A 16,161-nucleotide genomic window follows, 5' to 3' on the forward strand; every position below is an offset into this window, starting at 1 on the left:
TGTGATTGCTTTTTTAATAATTATAATATTGATAGGCCAGAAAATATGAGTGATTTGGTATTTAATTTTTTTTCAATTTTTTTAAATAAAAAATAAAAAGAAGAAACCTTAGACAATTAATTTATAGTTGTTGAGTTCTAATTTTCTACTTTTAGTACCTTGGAAAACAATTGAAAACATTATATTCATGTGGACATCAAGGCTTTCAAACTTTTGGTGTGCTAGGTTAATTCCCACAAAAAAAAAAGGGAAAAAGACTAGCAAATTAAGGAGTAGATGCAAAATTATTATTATAATTAATAGCATTTATACTAACTATTAAGTTAAAATGATCGTATACCAACTTCCATGCAAGTACAAATGCTTGTTGTTAGAGAGCAAGAGGAAAAAAATTACTTTATTTCGTGGCTAGGAGGAGAAGATTTAGATTTTATTAATATTTATAATGCAAAACTTCAAAAATATATTTATAATGTAAAATACTTAAAATTAAATAACCATTTTTTATTAATTCATTCGTTTAAATAAAACCAAGATTAAACTTTTGTCGGATTCTTAAATAATACAGATTTAAACTTTATCATCTTTTTTTCAGTATTATAACGATAAATAAAATTAAAAATAAAAATTATATATTTAAAATAAAGTAAGTATTATATTTTTTTTTCAAAATATATTATTATTCAATGCTTTAAAATTTTATTTTAAAATAAAAACTCAAATTTCTAGATAAGATGACGTGGACACAAATAATGAAGGGTTACCTCTTAGAAAATCCCCTCAACTCACCTTAATTTATTTCTTAACCATGGTTTCCAAATTTCAACTTCCCAAGTGTTGATGGAAGTTTATATAATTACCAATCATTGATACAAACATGGTCCTACAAAAGTCTATAATGTAGGGTAGAGCTGTCATTTCCTCCTAAATGGGATTTCATCTCATCTAAACACAATTAATCAGCCAAGTATTATTAGCAATAGAATTCAAGAAGATAAAGAAAAGGAAATTTACATTAGAATTTGATTAAAATTTGTTGCTGGGAATTCTTCCTTTTTCAACTTAAAAATTTTACTTCGTAATATGAGAATAGTTAAATTAAATTGATAAATTTTAATTAAAAATACTTACCGTTTTAATGTTTGGATTGAAATTTTTAAATAAAAAATAGAATTTGAATTTTTTAATTATACATACTAAACTCTCAAATTTTGTAAAAGTTCAAAGACTAATAACATATTTTAATCTTGTAATTTCTTTTAGAGAGGGATGGGATTATTTTTGAATTTAGACTATTAAGCTTTCAATCATATTTGGGTTTTTTTTTATTGTTTTGGATTTAATTTATTTTAGTTTAAATTAATCGAAGTTTTCAATAAAATTAATTTAAACTTTGGGTTATTTCGATTTTAGATTATTTCGAGTTAAATAGTTTTTAATTCGTTTTATTTTCAAATTCAGATTGAATAGATTAAGTTATTACATCAAATTCATGTTCAAATTTATATTAATTAATAGATTAGTTTTTTGGATTGAGGTTAAAGTTCACATACATGAAAAAGTTTTATATTAATTTCATGAAAAGAATATTTTATTAAATGCAATTTTGAGTAGTTTGTAATCCGTGTCTAATTAATTAAAGCCTCTTCAATGTTCACTTGTTACTATAAATACACCTACCACCACCCTTTGCTCTCATTGTGCCACCATCACCACCACCACTCTCTTTTTCTCTCCTTTGATCTTCAACCCATTTTCACCTTATTTATAAACCAATGTCCCTCCCTATAACACAAGGGAAAACCCTCCCCGATGCTTGGGACTATAAGGGCCATCCCGCCGAGAGGTCCACCACCGGTGGCTGGACCAGCGCCGCCATGATTCTAGGTTCATCTTTCATCATCATCGTTCATTTGAGTCTTTTTATGGCTTTAGTTTTAGACAATAAACTAACAAACAATTTGTAATTGTCTTTTTCTCACAGGTGTGGAAGCATGTGAGAGGTTAACAACTTTAGGTATAGCTGTTAACTTAGTGACGTACTTAACGGAAACCATGCATTTAGGCAATGCTACCTCGGCCACCACCGTCACCAACTTCCTCGGCACATCTTTCATGCTTTGTTTACTCGGTGGTTTCATCGCCGATACATTCCTTGGAAGGTACCTCACCATCGGAATCTTCGCCACCGTTCAAGCAACAGTAAGATCATTATCATCATTTTACTTTACAAGTGAAGCAAAACAATTATAAGTTCAATTATTTAAAGTATTAGTATCGTATGAATTATGTACGCAGGGTGTAACCGTCTTGACAATCTCAACAATAATCCCAAGCCTAAGGCCACCAAAATGCACAAGGGACAACGCCACAATATGTACCCCAGCAAGTGGCATCCAACTCACTGTTCTTTACTTAGCCCTTTACCTTACAGCTCTTGGGACTGGGGGTCTAAAATCGAGTGTTTCCGGGTTTGGATCCGATCAATTCGATGATTCGGACCCCGAAGAAAAATCCCAGATGACCAACTTCTTCAATTGGTTCTTTTTCTTCATAAACATAGGTTCACTTGGTTCAGTGACCATTTTGGTTTACATCCAAGACAATTTAGGACGTGAATGGGGCTATGGCATTTGTGCTTGTGCTATTGTGATAGGGTTAGTGGTGTTTCTATCGGGTACAAAGAGGTACCGGTTTAAGAAACTGGTGGGGAGCCCATTGACCCAAATTGCTACAGTGTTCGTAGCTGCCTGGAAAAAGAAGCATTTGGAGTTGCCATTGGATCCATCGTTGCTTTTCAATATTGATGATGCAGCTGAGGGGTTGAAGATGAAGAAGAAACAAAAATTGCCCCACACCAAACAGTTCCGGTTAGTCTTCTATTTAAAAACTCGTTTAACAGTTCATGTTGATTAACAGATACCATATGTTATTTGACGAAGGATTCATTAAAAAGGAAAAGAAAAAAAAATAACGTAAAAGGAGTTTATTTTGTAATCTAACCTAAAAAGAATAATATGTCTATTTTTTGCATATAAAAAATAAAATATAATCTGATTTTTAATATAACACTTTCCATAATACTTTTATTAAAAATAATTAAAAAAACATACATAAAGTTGAGTATATATATGGGAATAATTAAATACTTTTTTATTAATCTTTCTTTTCATACAAACAAATAATTTTTTTAACGTAATACTAAAAACACTACAATTAATCAACCTATACCTTTCCACCATGCATCCAAAGGGATGCTAAATAATGAAAAGACTAAAGATTAAGTTAATGATTTTCAACATTGAATCTATTTAGGGTAACGTATCTAAAAGATAGAGTAGCATAATGCATAGAGTAGTGAACCAAGGATTAGGGGAATGGGGACCACTAATAATAAGATTACAAAGTAATGGAATATGATAAAGATTCAAAATATTATAGTTAATTAATAGTAGCATTAATGTTAATGTTCCCAAAATAAAATTAGGTGGCAAGCATCTACCTTATGGTAGGGTCCAATATGATAGATTATCCTCAATCAGTTGGGTATATGAAATCAATCAAAGAGTAGAATTATTGAAATTTCATAGGGTTTGTGGATATATAAATGACAACCCTATCTCAATCCCCCCCCCCAACCTGCTCAGGATACTTTATAGTCTCATTCATGAATCCAAATTAGGTGACAATTAATTGGATAAATAGTCAATGTAAGTTAGATTAAGGAGTAGAAAATTTTTTTAATTAAAAATTTTATCTATTTTTATTGTTAAAAATTAGTCATTGTACATCAACATGTGGTACATGTGATATACTATATGTAATTATTTAATTATTTTGTTGAAATAATTGAAAATTTTAACCAAAAGATCTTATTTACTCTTTAATTTAACGTATATAAACAATTTATTAATTTTTAAATAAAAAATATAATTTAACTTAATTCTTAATACAAAAATATTTATAAAACTTTTACTTTGGAAAACATATTTGTGTGTCATGTTTCATATCCAAAAAACAGACAATAAATTTTATATCATGAAAAATATATCATTATTGATGAAATGAATTTACTTAAATATCACTTCAACTTAATCTCGTACAACTATTGAAGACATACGATTATATAAAATAAAAAAGAGATCACGGGACATTAAGCCAGACTGTCCCCCAATTAATCCTTACCAATAAACCTTCCCCAGTTAAAATACTTTAAAGACACGTTGGCTTTAGTTGTCCGAAACCTGTTCATTTGCCTTCCATCACACTTTTTTTTATTTCTCACATTAAACTAAAAATAATAAACAATAAAAAAATTAATAATTTTTATACATTAAATCAAAGAGTAAATTAGTTATTTCTATTAAAAATTTCACACATTTATACAATTAAAAATTGATGTAGTTAATAAAATAACAAAAAAATAACATATAACATGTCACGAATCCACAATACTTTTACATGTTATAAACATATTATATGTTATACAATTAATTCTTGATTTGGTCTATCAAGAAAATTTCTTGATTTTTGTAGGTTTATTTCCATAGCCAAACATACACGTTTCCTCACCATTTTAATGAGACTAGTAATGAAGCTTTTAAGTCTTCAACAATCAAAATCAAACCCAAATGACAAGAAACAATGACATTTCATGATATCTGAAAAATAAAATTTTCTAAACGTGTTTGGTTGGAAATGGGAAATAATTGATCAATTCCGGCTGGTTGTGTAATAATTGATAAAGTTGATAAGAACCCTTTTTTTTTGTTTTTTTCTTTTTTGTATTGGCTGATTATTTTTTCATTGGTTTCAAATTGTCTATATACAGTTTCTTGGATAGGGCAGCTATCAAGGACCCATCTCTTAATGAGGCAAATAAATGGAACTTGGCTACATTAACAGATGTTGAAGAAGTGAAATTGGTACTAAGGATGTTACCCATATGGGCAACCACTGTAATATTTTGGACCGTATATGCCCAAATGACAACATTTTCAGTATCACAAGCCACAACCATGAACCGTCACATAGGGAAATTTCAAATCCCACCAGCGTCACTCACCGTATTCTTCGTCGGAAGCATTCTCTTGACAGTTCCGATTTACGACAGGCTCATCGTTCCAATCGCTAGAAAATTACTTAAAAACCCACAAGGGTTAACCCCTTTACAAAGGATCGCTGTTGGTTTAGTTTTATCCATTATAGCAATGGTAGCAGCAGCATTGACCGAAATAAAACGATTGAGAGCAGCAACTACGAATGGTCTTGCGAATAACCCAACCGCTCAAATCCCATTAAGTGTCTTTTGGTTGGTCCCTCAATTTTTGCTTGTAGGCGCTGGTGAAGCCTTTACATACATAGGACAACTTGATTTTTTCTTAAGGGAGTGCCCAAAAGGGATGAAAACAATGAGTACGGGTTTATTTTTAAGTACACTTTCATTAGGGTTTTTCGTTAGTTCATTATTAGTTACTATAGTTCATAAGGTGACTGGAAACAAGCATCCATGGCTGCCAGATAATTTGAACCAAGGGAGACTCTATGATTTCTATTGGCTTTTAGCAATTTTGAGTTGTTTGAATTTGGCGATTTACCTGGTTTTTGCTAAATGGTATGTGTATAAGGATAAGAGACTTGCTGATGAAGGGATTGAATTGGAAGAATCAGAAACTGCTTTCCATTAAACGAAAGTAATTTTCATTTAAGATTTTGTGTTTATGTAACTTTGTATAATTAGTTGCCAAGTCCTTCGAGCTTTCAATAAGTTTGACCTCCCTTTTTGATGTACAAAAAGAATATGGGAAAGGAATTAGCAAAAGTAGAATTCCAAGCAAAAATTATGAGAGTTTCTTTCCTTTTTATGATTAGCAAAAAATGTTGAAAATTTCAACTTTCTAACAATGATATATGTTGAATATCAAAAATCAAGCTGACCACACATAAAATTATTTAATTTGTAAAATTATATCTGCAAATTTTGATTCGAATATAAATTTTGAATAGATTAAATCAAATGACTCGTTTGACTCACACAATAATTTTAACCAAAATCATATAATCAATTATTAATCCAGCTACACCTGTTAACAAGCCTATAATCATCGAATCAAGGTTTCAAGGAGCAATTTGGTACTATGATGTCAAAAAGACAATTGATATGAAAGTTGACGAATTGGCACCTTATACTTCGGAAAAAGAAGTAAAGACATTGCACCTACTATGCAAAGACTAGCAAATTCTAATGTCGGTAAAGGTGACTAATAAAAGGGGAAAAAGAACGTGATGAATCTCTTTCGTTGATCGGGTTTTTAAAATTTAATTTTCATAGTAAAGTGAGTCTTAATTTAATTAGTATCGGTAGTTTTGTTAATATAAAAAATTTTGAGTTTTTTTTATTTAAGAATTGAAGAGAGGCTATAAATAATTTTAAGCTTATATAAAAGAAATAGATATAATAATAATCTATAATGAATTTAATGTTCAATAAAAATTATAATCATGAGCTTTTAACTTTATTAATATTGTTGTTATTGCAGTGATCAAAAGAATAAATGTGTTTAAATATATATTTTTCAATTTAAAATTTTAAGAAAAATTATAACTAAAAGTAAATATTGCATAAAAATAGAATAAATTAAATAAATTTTAGTAATAATCGAATAAAACAAAATAAAAAATTATTTCAATAGATTTTCGATTTTACAGATTTTTTTTTTTCAATCCTAGGTTTTGGGTTCGGCCTAGAATTGGTAATTGAATTTGGCTTGTGTGTGTTTTTGTTTGCAAAGAAACTACTGTCACCGTCATCTTTGAAAAGGCAAAAAGCTTTTGTCATGTGAATGGTTTTGGTTGTTGCTTAGCTATTATTAAACGCATTATTGATTAATCAGCATATTAATAGAGTAATAAAATTTCATGTGCCATCCACCATATGATTTCAAGTGATTTTAGGGAAATGGACATTGAAAAATAGAGCACTAGCTTTGACCCGAGGCTCAATATTATGAGTAAAAATTGTCAAAATATGAAAAATTAATCAATCCGTGAACCCCCATTGGGGGTAATAGTTTAACATCAATTTGTAAGCCAAAACAATTAATTAAATCATGATGTTTAACGTTTTACATCAAACGAATGAATTGCTCAAGATTGTTAACTCTAATATAGGTAAAACATGTATCGGGTTTAATTGCATTTTATTTTTTTTATTTAAGAAATGATAAATTAATTTATGTAGGTCAGATCAAAGAATAAATTGATTTTTTTAATTAAAACTTAATCTATTTCTACTATTAAAAACTAGTGTGATTGACGGAATAACCAAATAGTTATATGTGACGTACTACGTGTACCTCATGTTAATGTACAGGGATTAGGTTTTAATACTAATAATGAAAGAAATTTTTAACAAAATGACTCGCTTACTCTTTAATTCAACATGTAGAAACTAATTTATCTATTTTTTTAATAGAATGATCAAAATACAATTCGACTCTCAATATAAAGACCTCCATAATACATTTACTCTCTAGCTAATATCACAAACAAACAAATCAAGATAGGATAAAATCAATTAATAAGTTCCATCTAATTTTAGTTAAATTCGTAAGTGAGAGCTCTTTGGTCTTGTGCATTTAATTTTGTAGAGGGGTAAAATTTTAAACATCTAAACATTATAAATATTGATTTGTCATGTTCAAAATCACATAGAAAAAAAGAGAGAATCAAAATTTAGTATTTTTAAAATACAGTCAAGCCCAACAATGAAAACTAAACCTACAATCTTACCTATTAAAACCATTAAATAATTTAACTCATTTAATTTAAAAATGAAATCTTGACACAATTGGTAAAAGTGAAAATCTTAAGTTTTAAGCATCTAAGTTTAATATCTACTATATGTAATTAAATATATGAGTCTCTCAGTCCTATCATATGTTGTTGTTATGTGTGAATTTTAATCCAGATAATTAATTAGTAGTTTATTTGTACTATAATAGTTTGATTTTTGCTCCAATTATTAATCCATTTATACTATAATAATTTGATTCATAGATTACAAAGATATATATTTATATTTATACTTTAATTGTATTTGTATTGTACTTATAAACTTTCAAAACAATTAAATTCAATTGATAATATAAAAATTAGTAAATCACAAACAATCCAAAATCTAATAGATAACGTTACTGAACACTTAGTTTAGTTAGTATTGTTGTTAGATCTAAAAATAAGAGTAATATAATTTTTTCCACAAGAATACATGATTCTTTTGATTGGGAATTTGTTTACAAGTAGAATCAAATGAAACATTGCAAACAACGAGGTCGGGAACATGTTCGTGAACGTGTAACAGTTAGCAAGGAATGGCCTTTGGTTGATCTCAAAAGTGAGAAATATTTGGATATTCTTTTTGTCAGAGAATCAAAGTTAAATTAAAAAGATTGTTAAAACCTTCAAATTATTGTTTTTTAAGTAATGGAGATTATGGTATTTGTCTAATCATATCCATCGACCTCATCAACTTGCATGATTCTCTCAAATATGCAGAATGACAGCACAAAAATCCACGACATGGTGCTGTTTCCTTTTCTCTTAAAAATGCTTTAAAATTAAAGGTAAATTATTATTTAAGTTTACGTTTTGATCATTTAACTTTAAAAATTTTATAAAACGGTCATTGAACTATTTGGAAGATTTTTCTTAAGTTAATGGAATGTTAAAATTGTTGTGGTATGGCCTTCTGTGTTTACATCACCTGCATCAATTGAAAAATCCCTTCCACTTCTCTTATACAATCTAGTTTTTTATTAAACAGGTTTGAACATCACGAATCTTTAAATCAAAATTCAAATAGATTTCTTCTCTAATCTCCAACACTGGCCATCAAACCAACTTAGATTTAAGATATGTTCTTCTACTCATTGATGGGTACTGATTCATCGTACCGATAGTCAAATCGTCACTTAGAGCTCGCTAGTTAGACTTTTTTTAAAGAGTAAAAAATTTAATAGTCCAGTAACTTAAATAAAGTTTTTGAAAATTTTAGTGAGTTAAATGAAAATTTTTGAATAGTTCAATGACTATTTTGTAATTTTTTAAAGTTGAATGACCAAAATGTAAATTTACCAATAGTTTAATAACTTTGGGAGTAATTTACCCTAAAATTAATTACAGCCCAAAATTCCATATGATTGGAATATGGCGAGGGGTATAATTGAATCGATGCTACTTGCAAGCAAGCAATCACGTGGAAACCCTTTGCTTGACATTATCTGCTCCCTCTTATCGGCTAGTTGGGCAGCAAATTGGATGCTGCCCCATTTGTGGTGCTTTTGTCTCAACCTTGGGATTCAATTGAATTATTTTATTATTAATTACAAAGAGGTCCCATATGCTAAAAAATATCTTTCAGATTAGTCCAAAATTTCCCTTTCTCTTTCTAATAATTTAAGGGTTGCTGTCTTTTGAGGCTGTAATGGATTAGTGGGTTTGTCTTCGGAAGCAATCCGGTGGGTGGTTTCATTGAACTGCAATTATACCTATTAATTCTGATTGGTATTTGAAAATTCAATACCATCCATCTAAATTCAGATTTCATCTAATCTAATTTAATTATAAAAATTAATACTTTTGGATTCATCCAACTTAAATTTGAATGTACTAAACATAAATAAAACTCAACTTGAAATGGCACAAATAAATAATTTAAAATTATCAAAACTCGAAATAACAAAATATAACCTAAAATAAACTCATAATGAACCAAATTGAAAAATCCAAGCTTCAAACTTAAATGGTTCAAACTCAAAACAACTTGAAATTGAAATTGACCCAAACCTAAAATGATATGAAAAAGTTAAAACTCGAATTGACTTGATTTAGATTTACTTAATCCAAAGACCACCCCAGTATCTAACCTGCCAAAATAATAGGTCTACATGCAATGCTATTCAATTTTCCTGAACTTGACTTTTATTTTTTTGCCAACAAAATACTTTTGCCACTAGAACAAGAGGTCGTTAGCTAAAAAAAATATTTTTTAATCAATCGAGTTTTTTCGAGAAAGTGTCATCTAATTTACATGTTATTAGAGATTATGGATTTGAATCCTAGTAATTATTTTTAAATATTTTTCAAGTTTTTGTTACCTATCAAGTTGTTGAATATGTCTTGTTAAAAAATCATTCTTCTATGACAAAAAGTGAAAAAAGAGTTCATTTATAGAGGTTATTCATAATCAAGATTATTAGTACATAACTAATGACAAGTACAAATGTGTGGATGTTGTAACCGAATAAGACTATGACCATTACCTATCATAACAATCAACTAGGTGGTGAGCTCATTGATTCTTATCCAAAGAACATGTTTAAAGGTAATCACTCGAAAGCTAGCACAAAGATACCTAAGATCACTTGCTAAGTGCCCTAGGCTTGACACTAAATCACTAGTGCTTGTTAGATACCTAATGACAACTAAAGAATCACTCTCAATTTCTACATGCCTAACATGTAATTCCGAAAACCACTTAACACCAAGCAATATTTCATTCTCCTCTAAGATAAATCTATCCACACAATCTATTTCCATTTAACACCTTAATGCTACAATTGTCATACCTGATTTTCATTAAAGTCCCGAATTTAAAGGAGAGTTAGGAGTTAATTGAATAAAATAGTAAGTTGGTAGGCTCTACTGGAAAACTTGGAAATTGTTGTGGTTGATTGGTAATTAGTTGAGACCTAATTTTGGTTCAACTAGGATGAAACCGATTGGTTCCTTAGTGGGAGACAAAATGATTGTCGATGGATGGCTTAATTGGGGCTTTGGTGACTATGCGAGAAGGGTTATATATATAGGTGATAAGCCTTATTTAGCAAAGGAAAAATTTTTCCCAATTTCGTTTATATTTTTTTTCATTTGCATCATCTTCTTCGGTTGCTACAAAGAAGAAAAATTTAAGGAAAGCTTTGCATGGGGCGGTAAATGTGAGGCTCGAGTCTAGAAAGTAGAGAATCTAGTAAGCTAGTAAGCTCCTAAGTTTCTCTGTACTAGTGCATTAGAGGAAAATAAAAGTAAAGATTTCTGAAAAACTTTTGTATAATAATGGATTCGAGGTTTTAAGGTTTGAACACATTTGGTTTAACTGATATATATATATATGGTTGTCATGCTTAGTTGCTAAGACGAAAGAGGCTCTAGCGTTTGGACAAGCTAAGATGGCGAGGACGAAGGATTTAAGGTGAGTTTCTGCACTCCAATTGGGTGTTTTGTTATTGATGTGTTGAAATGTTTTACTTGTGTGTCTGCTATGAGTTCAATATGAATCCCATGGTTGTGTATGATCATGGTGAATGAGTATGTCATGCATGCATAATGTTGTGAAAATATATGGATGTTTGCAAGAATGTTTTCTGAATGTCAAATGGTTGTAAATTGATGTATTGATAAGTGGTGTATTACATGTTATGGAGTACAGAGAGAGTTATTTTGACAAGTTAGTGAAGATAAGAAATTAGCGTAATAGAGGAATGGACGGATTGATAGGGGATTCAAGGGACTTTGGCAGCCTTGTGGAATGGATATCTACTGGTTTTTTGGGGTGACACCATGTTAACGATTATCTACTGGTCCTTCAGGACAACACCGTATTAACAGTTATCTACTGGTTCTTCGGGGTGACACCTCAAAAAGGGTTTACTGTTATTTGGAATCAAAAGTCCATGGTTAGCCATGGCATGATCCAGTTGTGAAAAAGGTACGCCTTATGGCGGTATTGAGTCTGCCAATATAGTAAACAGGGAAACCTGTCAAGGCATAGAAAGAGAAGTCATTGTATGACTCACGTGGCGAGTAGTTTGACATGATGATCATGACGCTAGCTAGCATGTTGATAAGAGAATCTGCCAAAAATGTAAAGCTAGGAGAAATTGGTTGAAGGGTTTTAAACGTAGGTATTTGTGAGAAGAAGGGGAATTTCCTTCAAAGTATTGGCAAATAAGTATATGCCATTAAGAGTTTGCCAAAGTTGGCGTATAAACCATCATTAGCGATAATGTAACAAATAGATTCTTCAAGGTTTAATCCTAAGTGTTCAGGGGCAAAGAGGTTGCCAGAAGAGGGTGGGAAGTTCGCCAAGGACTCTCTTAAAAGGGAAGTCCGCCAAGGACTATCTTGGGTGGAAAGTTCATCAGGAATTAACTAAATATAAGGTTGTTTGTCAAGGATATTTAGCACCGCGAAGTCCACTTGGGACTATCAGATGTGGAAGTCCGCTAAGGGAAATTTGAAAAAGAGATAGTCTGTCGAGAACTATTTACTATTAGGAGTGTCTTAGTAGAATGGTCTAAAGTGGAAAAATCCTACGGGACTATTTTGTGAGTACAAGTTCCGCAAAGAATGGGGTGTTTATGTATTTGCCAAATCTCATAATCAATACAGCAAATGAGGATGTTAGAATGAGTCTTCTTTTAAAGAAGGGTCTATGCAAAGGCTAAGTCAAAAGAAGATAATCATCAAGGTAATATGGTAAATATATATTGAGTTCAGTGTGGAATGAATGGATCAAGGTAAGGATTTGTTGTTATGGCAAAAACAATTGCAAGTTCGCCAGTAGTAGTATTAGTAGTCGAAAATCCGCATATTTGCATGTCTGGTTATCTTTGATGAGCTGAGCCCTGAAGGTAAAATAGAAGCATGAGATGTAGCCAAACAAGGTTAACCTAGAAAAGAGTTGCTTGAAAGAGTACACCTATGGTTAAGTCAACAATATGTCCACCAACTATTAGTACAGAGAACGCATGGGCGTCAACCATACTAGTCAAACTGCAGAATCTTCTATGTCAACGAGGGAGTCTTAATTATGTACTCTTATTCTTATTTATCCAAAAAATTAAAGTTTTTTATGACTAACACTGCACAGAATCTCACTAAGTTCACCCGAACTTATGTGTGTTTTATCTTGAATGTAAGGTCAAGGGATGACTTAGGGATTGTATAGAGGGACCAAGCCAGACATCACCAAGACCATGCATATAGTGATAGTTGTATCATGCATATAGAGAGGCACTCTTAGAGACTATGTCTCGAGGGATTAAACTAGCGTATGGTGTGGAATTAAATCTGAAGTCGTAGTAAGTGTAAATATTTGAGCTTAGTACGGCAAAAATTATTGTAAAATTTTAAGTACTTGTATAATAGGAAATTTATTTAAAGTTGATTTTTGAAAGATGTTAATCACAGTTTTGAAATAAATTGTATGGTAAATGTGGGTTCACAATCCAGTGTTGTCTAAGTTTATAATTAAAACAAATTCGAAAGATAAATTTCGTAACTTGGATTAATTGTAACACTTGGTACCCATACCCAGTGATCGGGTCGAGTAAAGGGTGTTACAACAATAGTCTCGTTTGCATCTCTTAACATTGCCCTAAAACCATTTCGGACATCCTAGTAGTCTATTAGTAGCACCGATGGTAGAAAGGGTAGTAAGGTTTCTCCTCCATCATTGAGTTGACATGGTGGAGTGATATGTTATGAGGGTTTGGTGTGAAGGTATGATGGTTTTTTTTTCTTATCTTTTTCGATATGGTTTTCTTCTATTTTGATGCTTGGCTTTTACAGTTTTCACTAGAGTAGGTTGATCACGACATTAAGAAGCTTAGTTCTTAAGATTATAGACATATTGGCTACGATTTTAGGTCTAATAAAAAGTTTAGTTTCAATTAGTAGTGACAAGCAAAAGGTGTTTATGGTGGTTTGCAAGTGGTTTTGGTGGTTAAGAATAGTTAGACAATTATGTAGGATAATGTGTATTAACACATAAATGTTGATGGAAGCATAAGGGTGCCACTCCCTTGTGAGTGTGCTTAAGCAACTCCTTATTTGTGGCCTTCTATTTTATTTGTTACCTTATTTTGCTTCGAGTTGACTTTTATTGGTGGAAAGTCTTATCTTTCCTAACTTGTCCACTGTAAGTTCACCTTGTTAATTTGGTAATTTTCTCAAAGCTTGCTTTTGTTCCCCTCTTACTTGAGTAAAGGAAAGATGTCAATTTTGAGAAATTTGTCTCCCTTCTTTGTGCTATGGTTTGTTGTGATGTTCTTGAACATGGAAAACAAGATTAACAAACTTCTAAATGAACTCCTACTTGCGGATGTTAAAGAAATAGATATTGAAGATATTCTCAAAAAGGATGAATCACCAATAAAAGGGTCAAAAAACAAAAAGGATTGTTGATAAGCAGATAACTAAGAAAAGTTTCAATAGGGAAGCTTTGTTTTGAGTGTTCAGAAATGCATGGTACATTGGAAAAGAAGTAATTTAATAGGTTGGATAAGGGAAAGGGATCACAACACTATTTTTCCATAGACAAGCCAACCATAAGGAGAAGAAAGTAGTGGATTAATAGGTTGAGACAGAGTTAGGAATCCAAGATACTGTTATTAGGTATTTTTGCAAACTTGTCTCAAACTCAAAAGGGAGGTACTTTGGAGTTAATTATTAATGCCATCCCCCTTGTGTTACTTTGCCTATGAATGAAGGTCTATGGGCTGAACTTATTGCCAATGAAGTATCTACCACTTACTTTTAGATCAATACTTGGTTTATTCTTTGCAGTTTTTGGGATGTTATTGGGAATGATGTCATTTCTCTATGTTTAGATTTGTTGAATGAGGTTGGGGATATTAATTCTGTAAATCACATCGTGCTACACCTATTAGCCTTTAGATAGTTATCTATAATGGTGTTTAAAGTGCCATTTAATAGATTGAACACTATTCTCCTACTACATTACTGATAATCATGATTTTAATATTGTACCAATGATTGAATTCATCAGATCATTAATTTTTTATTTAATTAGTTTAATCGGTTCAATCAATTCATTTATTTAATTAATTAAATTATTACAAATTTAAAAAATATATCATAAATTACCCTTTTATCAACTTATTAATTAAGCTTTTGGAATCGAGAGCTTTATACAGGGAAATCAATGAAAAGTAAACGAAACTTTTATCACCTTAATAGTTATGAACTATGAAGGCTAACATGATGACGGGCTCTAAAGTGTGATGTGAAATTTCAACTGATATATATTTTCCATCAATAATTCATATTCTAACATAGATTGACATCAAAGTTTCATGCATGAGATTTTCAAGCATCTGATCACTTTAATGTCACTTTATATATGGATATATATATATATATATTTGTGTTATACGGATAATTTTTTTTATTTTTAATTTTACATTTCAATTAAAAAATTGTATTGAATTATAATGGAATAAATATCAAGAAAGTTTTTGTATCATAAGGTATGAAGTAATTTAATCTCTCTCAAATTAAAAATAATAATTTAATCCTCATATTATTCAAAAATTTGCAAATAAAGACAATTATAAATTATATTAACTGTTTCCGTTGATAAACCAATGAATTAGGAGCAATTTAGTTTATTCCAAAATATGGCCTATGAAAACATGGACACATGTCAATCTTCAATTGGTGAAATTTTAAAAAAAATTACTTAATATTTTACTTGATGGAATTTTGTAATTTTTAATTGGAATTTTAAAAATTTCAAGAAATTGTAAAAAAATAGAAATAACAAATATTTAGATATTTTACTTGAAAGAATTTTGTAATTTTTTTTCCAAAATTTTGGAATTCTTTTTGAATATTTTATAAGATTTTGAAGTTTTTAAGTATTTTTTTAATATTATAGTTTTAAATTTTTTGAAAGTTTCTATACAGTTTTTGATTTTTTTATTAAATTTTAAAGAATTTTTTTTTAAGTTTTGGGGTCTTTTTATTTTTCTAATTTTGTGAATTTTTAAAATATTTAATATTTTTATTAATATTATATCATTTTTAAATTTTTATTTTCATTAATTTTTTTTAAAATTCAAATCAGTTGTGGATTCACACATGGTGATTTCTAAAGCTATATTTGTTTTTTCTTTTGGTGACACCATCTTTAATTATTCTAATTTAGTCAATTTCGAATAATGTAAAAGAATAAATTATTCTATTTAATTTGAAAATGACTAAATTGTTCCTTACCCTTTATTTGTTGGCTTTCAATCAATAAAGGAATTAAATTGTCCCTTTTATTTTGAAAGTGATTCATAAATTATTTCTAAC

The 16,161-nt window shown here is 30.0% G+C and overlaps 1 protein-coding gene across 1 annotated transcript; it reads left to right on the forward strand.

Annotated features, from left to right (window-relative positions):
• The first annotated feature begins 1,685 nt into the window (after window positions 1-1,685).
• LOC107920453 (protein NRT1/ PTR FAMILY 6.3) lies at window positions 1,686-5,840 on the forward strand. Its single transcript, XM_016850186.2, has 4 exons — window positions 1,686-1,887; window positions 1,985-2,202; window positions 2,299-2,870; window positions 4,832-5,840. The coding sequence occupies exons 1-4, from the start codon at window positions 1,776-1,778 to the stop codon at window positions 5,685-5,687; spliced, it is 1,758 nt and encodes a 585-aa protein (XP_016705675.2). The 5' UTR covers window positions 1,686-1,775; the 3' UTR covers window positions 5,688-5,840.
• Window positions 5,841-16,161: the final 10,321 nt, after the last annotated feature.

The sequence above is a fragment of the Gossypium hirsutum genome, chromosome A03, assembly GCF_007990345.1.
Source record: "Gossypium hirsutum isolate 1008001.06 chromosome A03, Gossypium_hirsutum_v2.1, whole genome shotgun sequence".
Classification (NCBI taxonomy): Eukaryota; Viridiplantae; Streptophyta; class Magnoliopsida; order Malvales; family Malvaceae; genus Gossypium; species Gossypium hirsutum.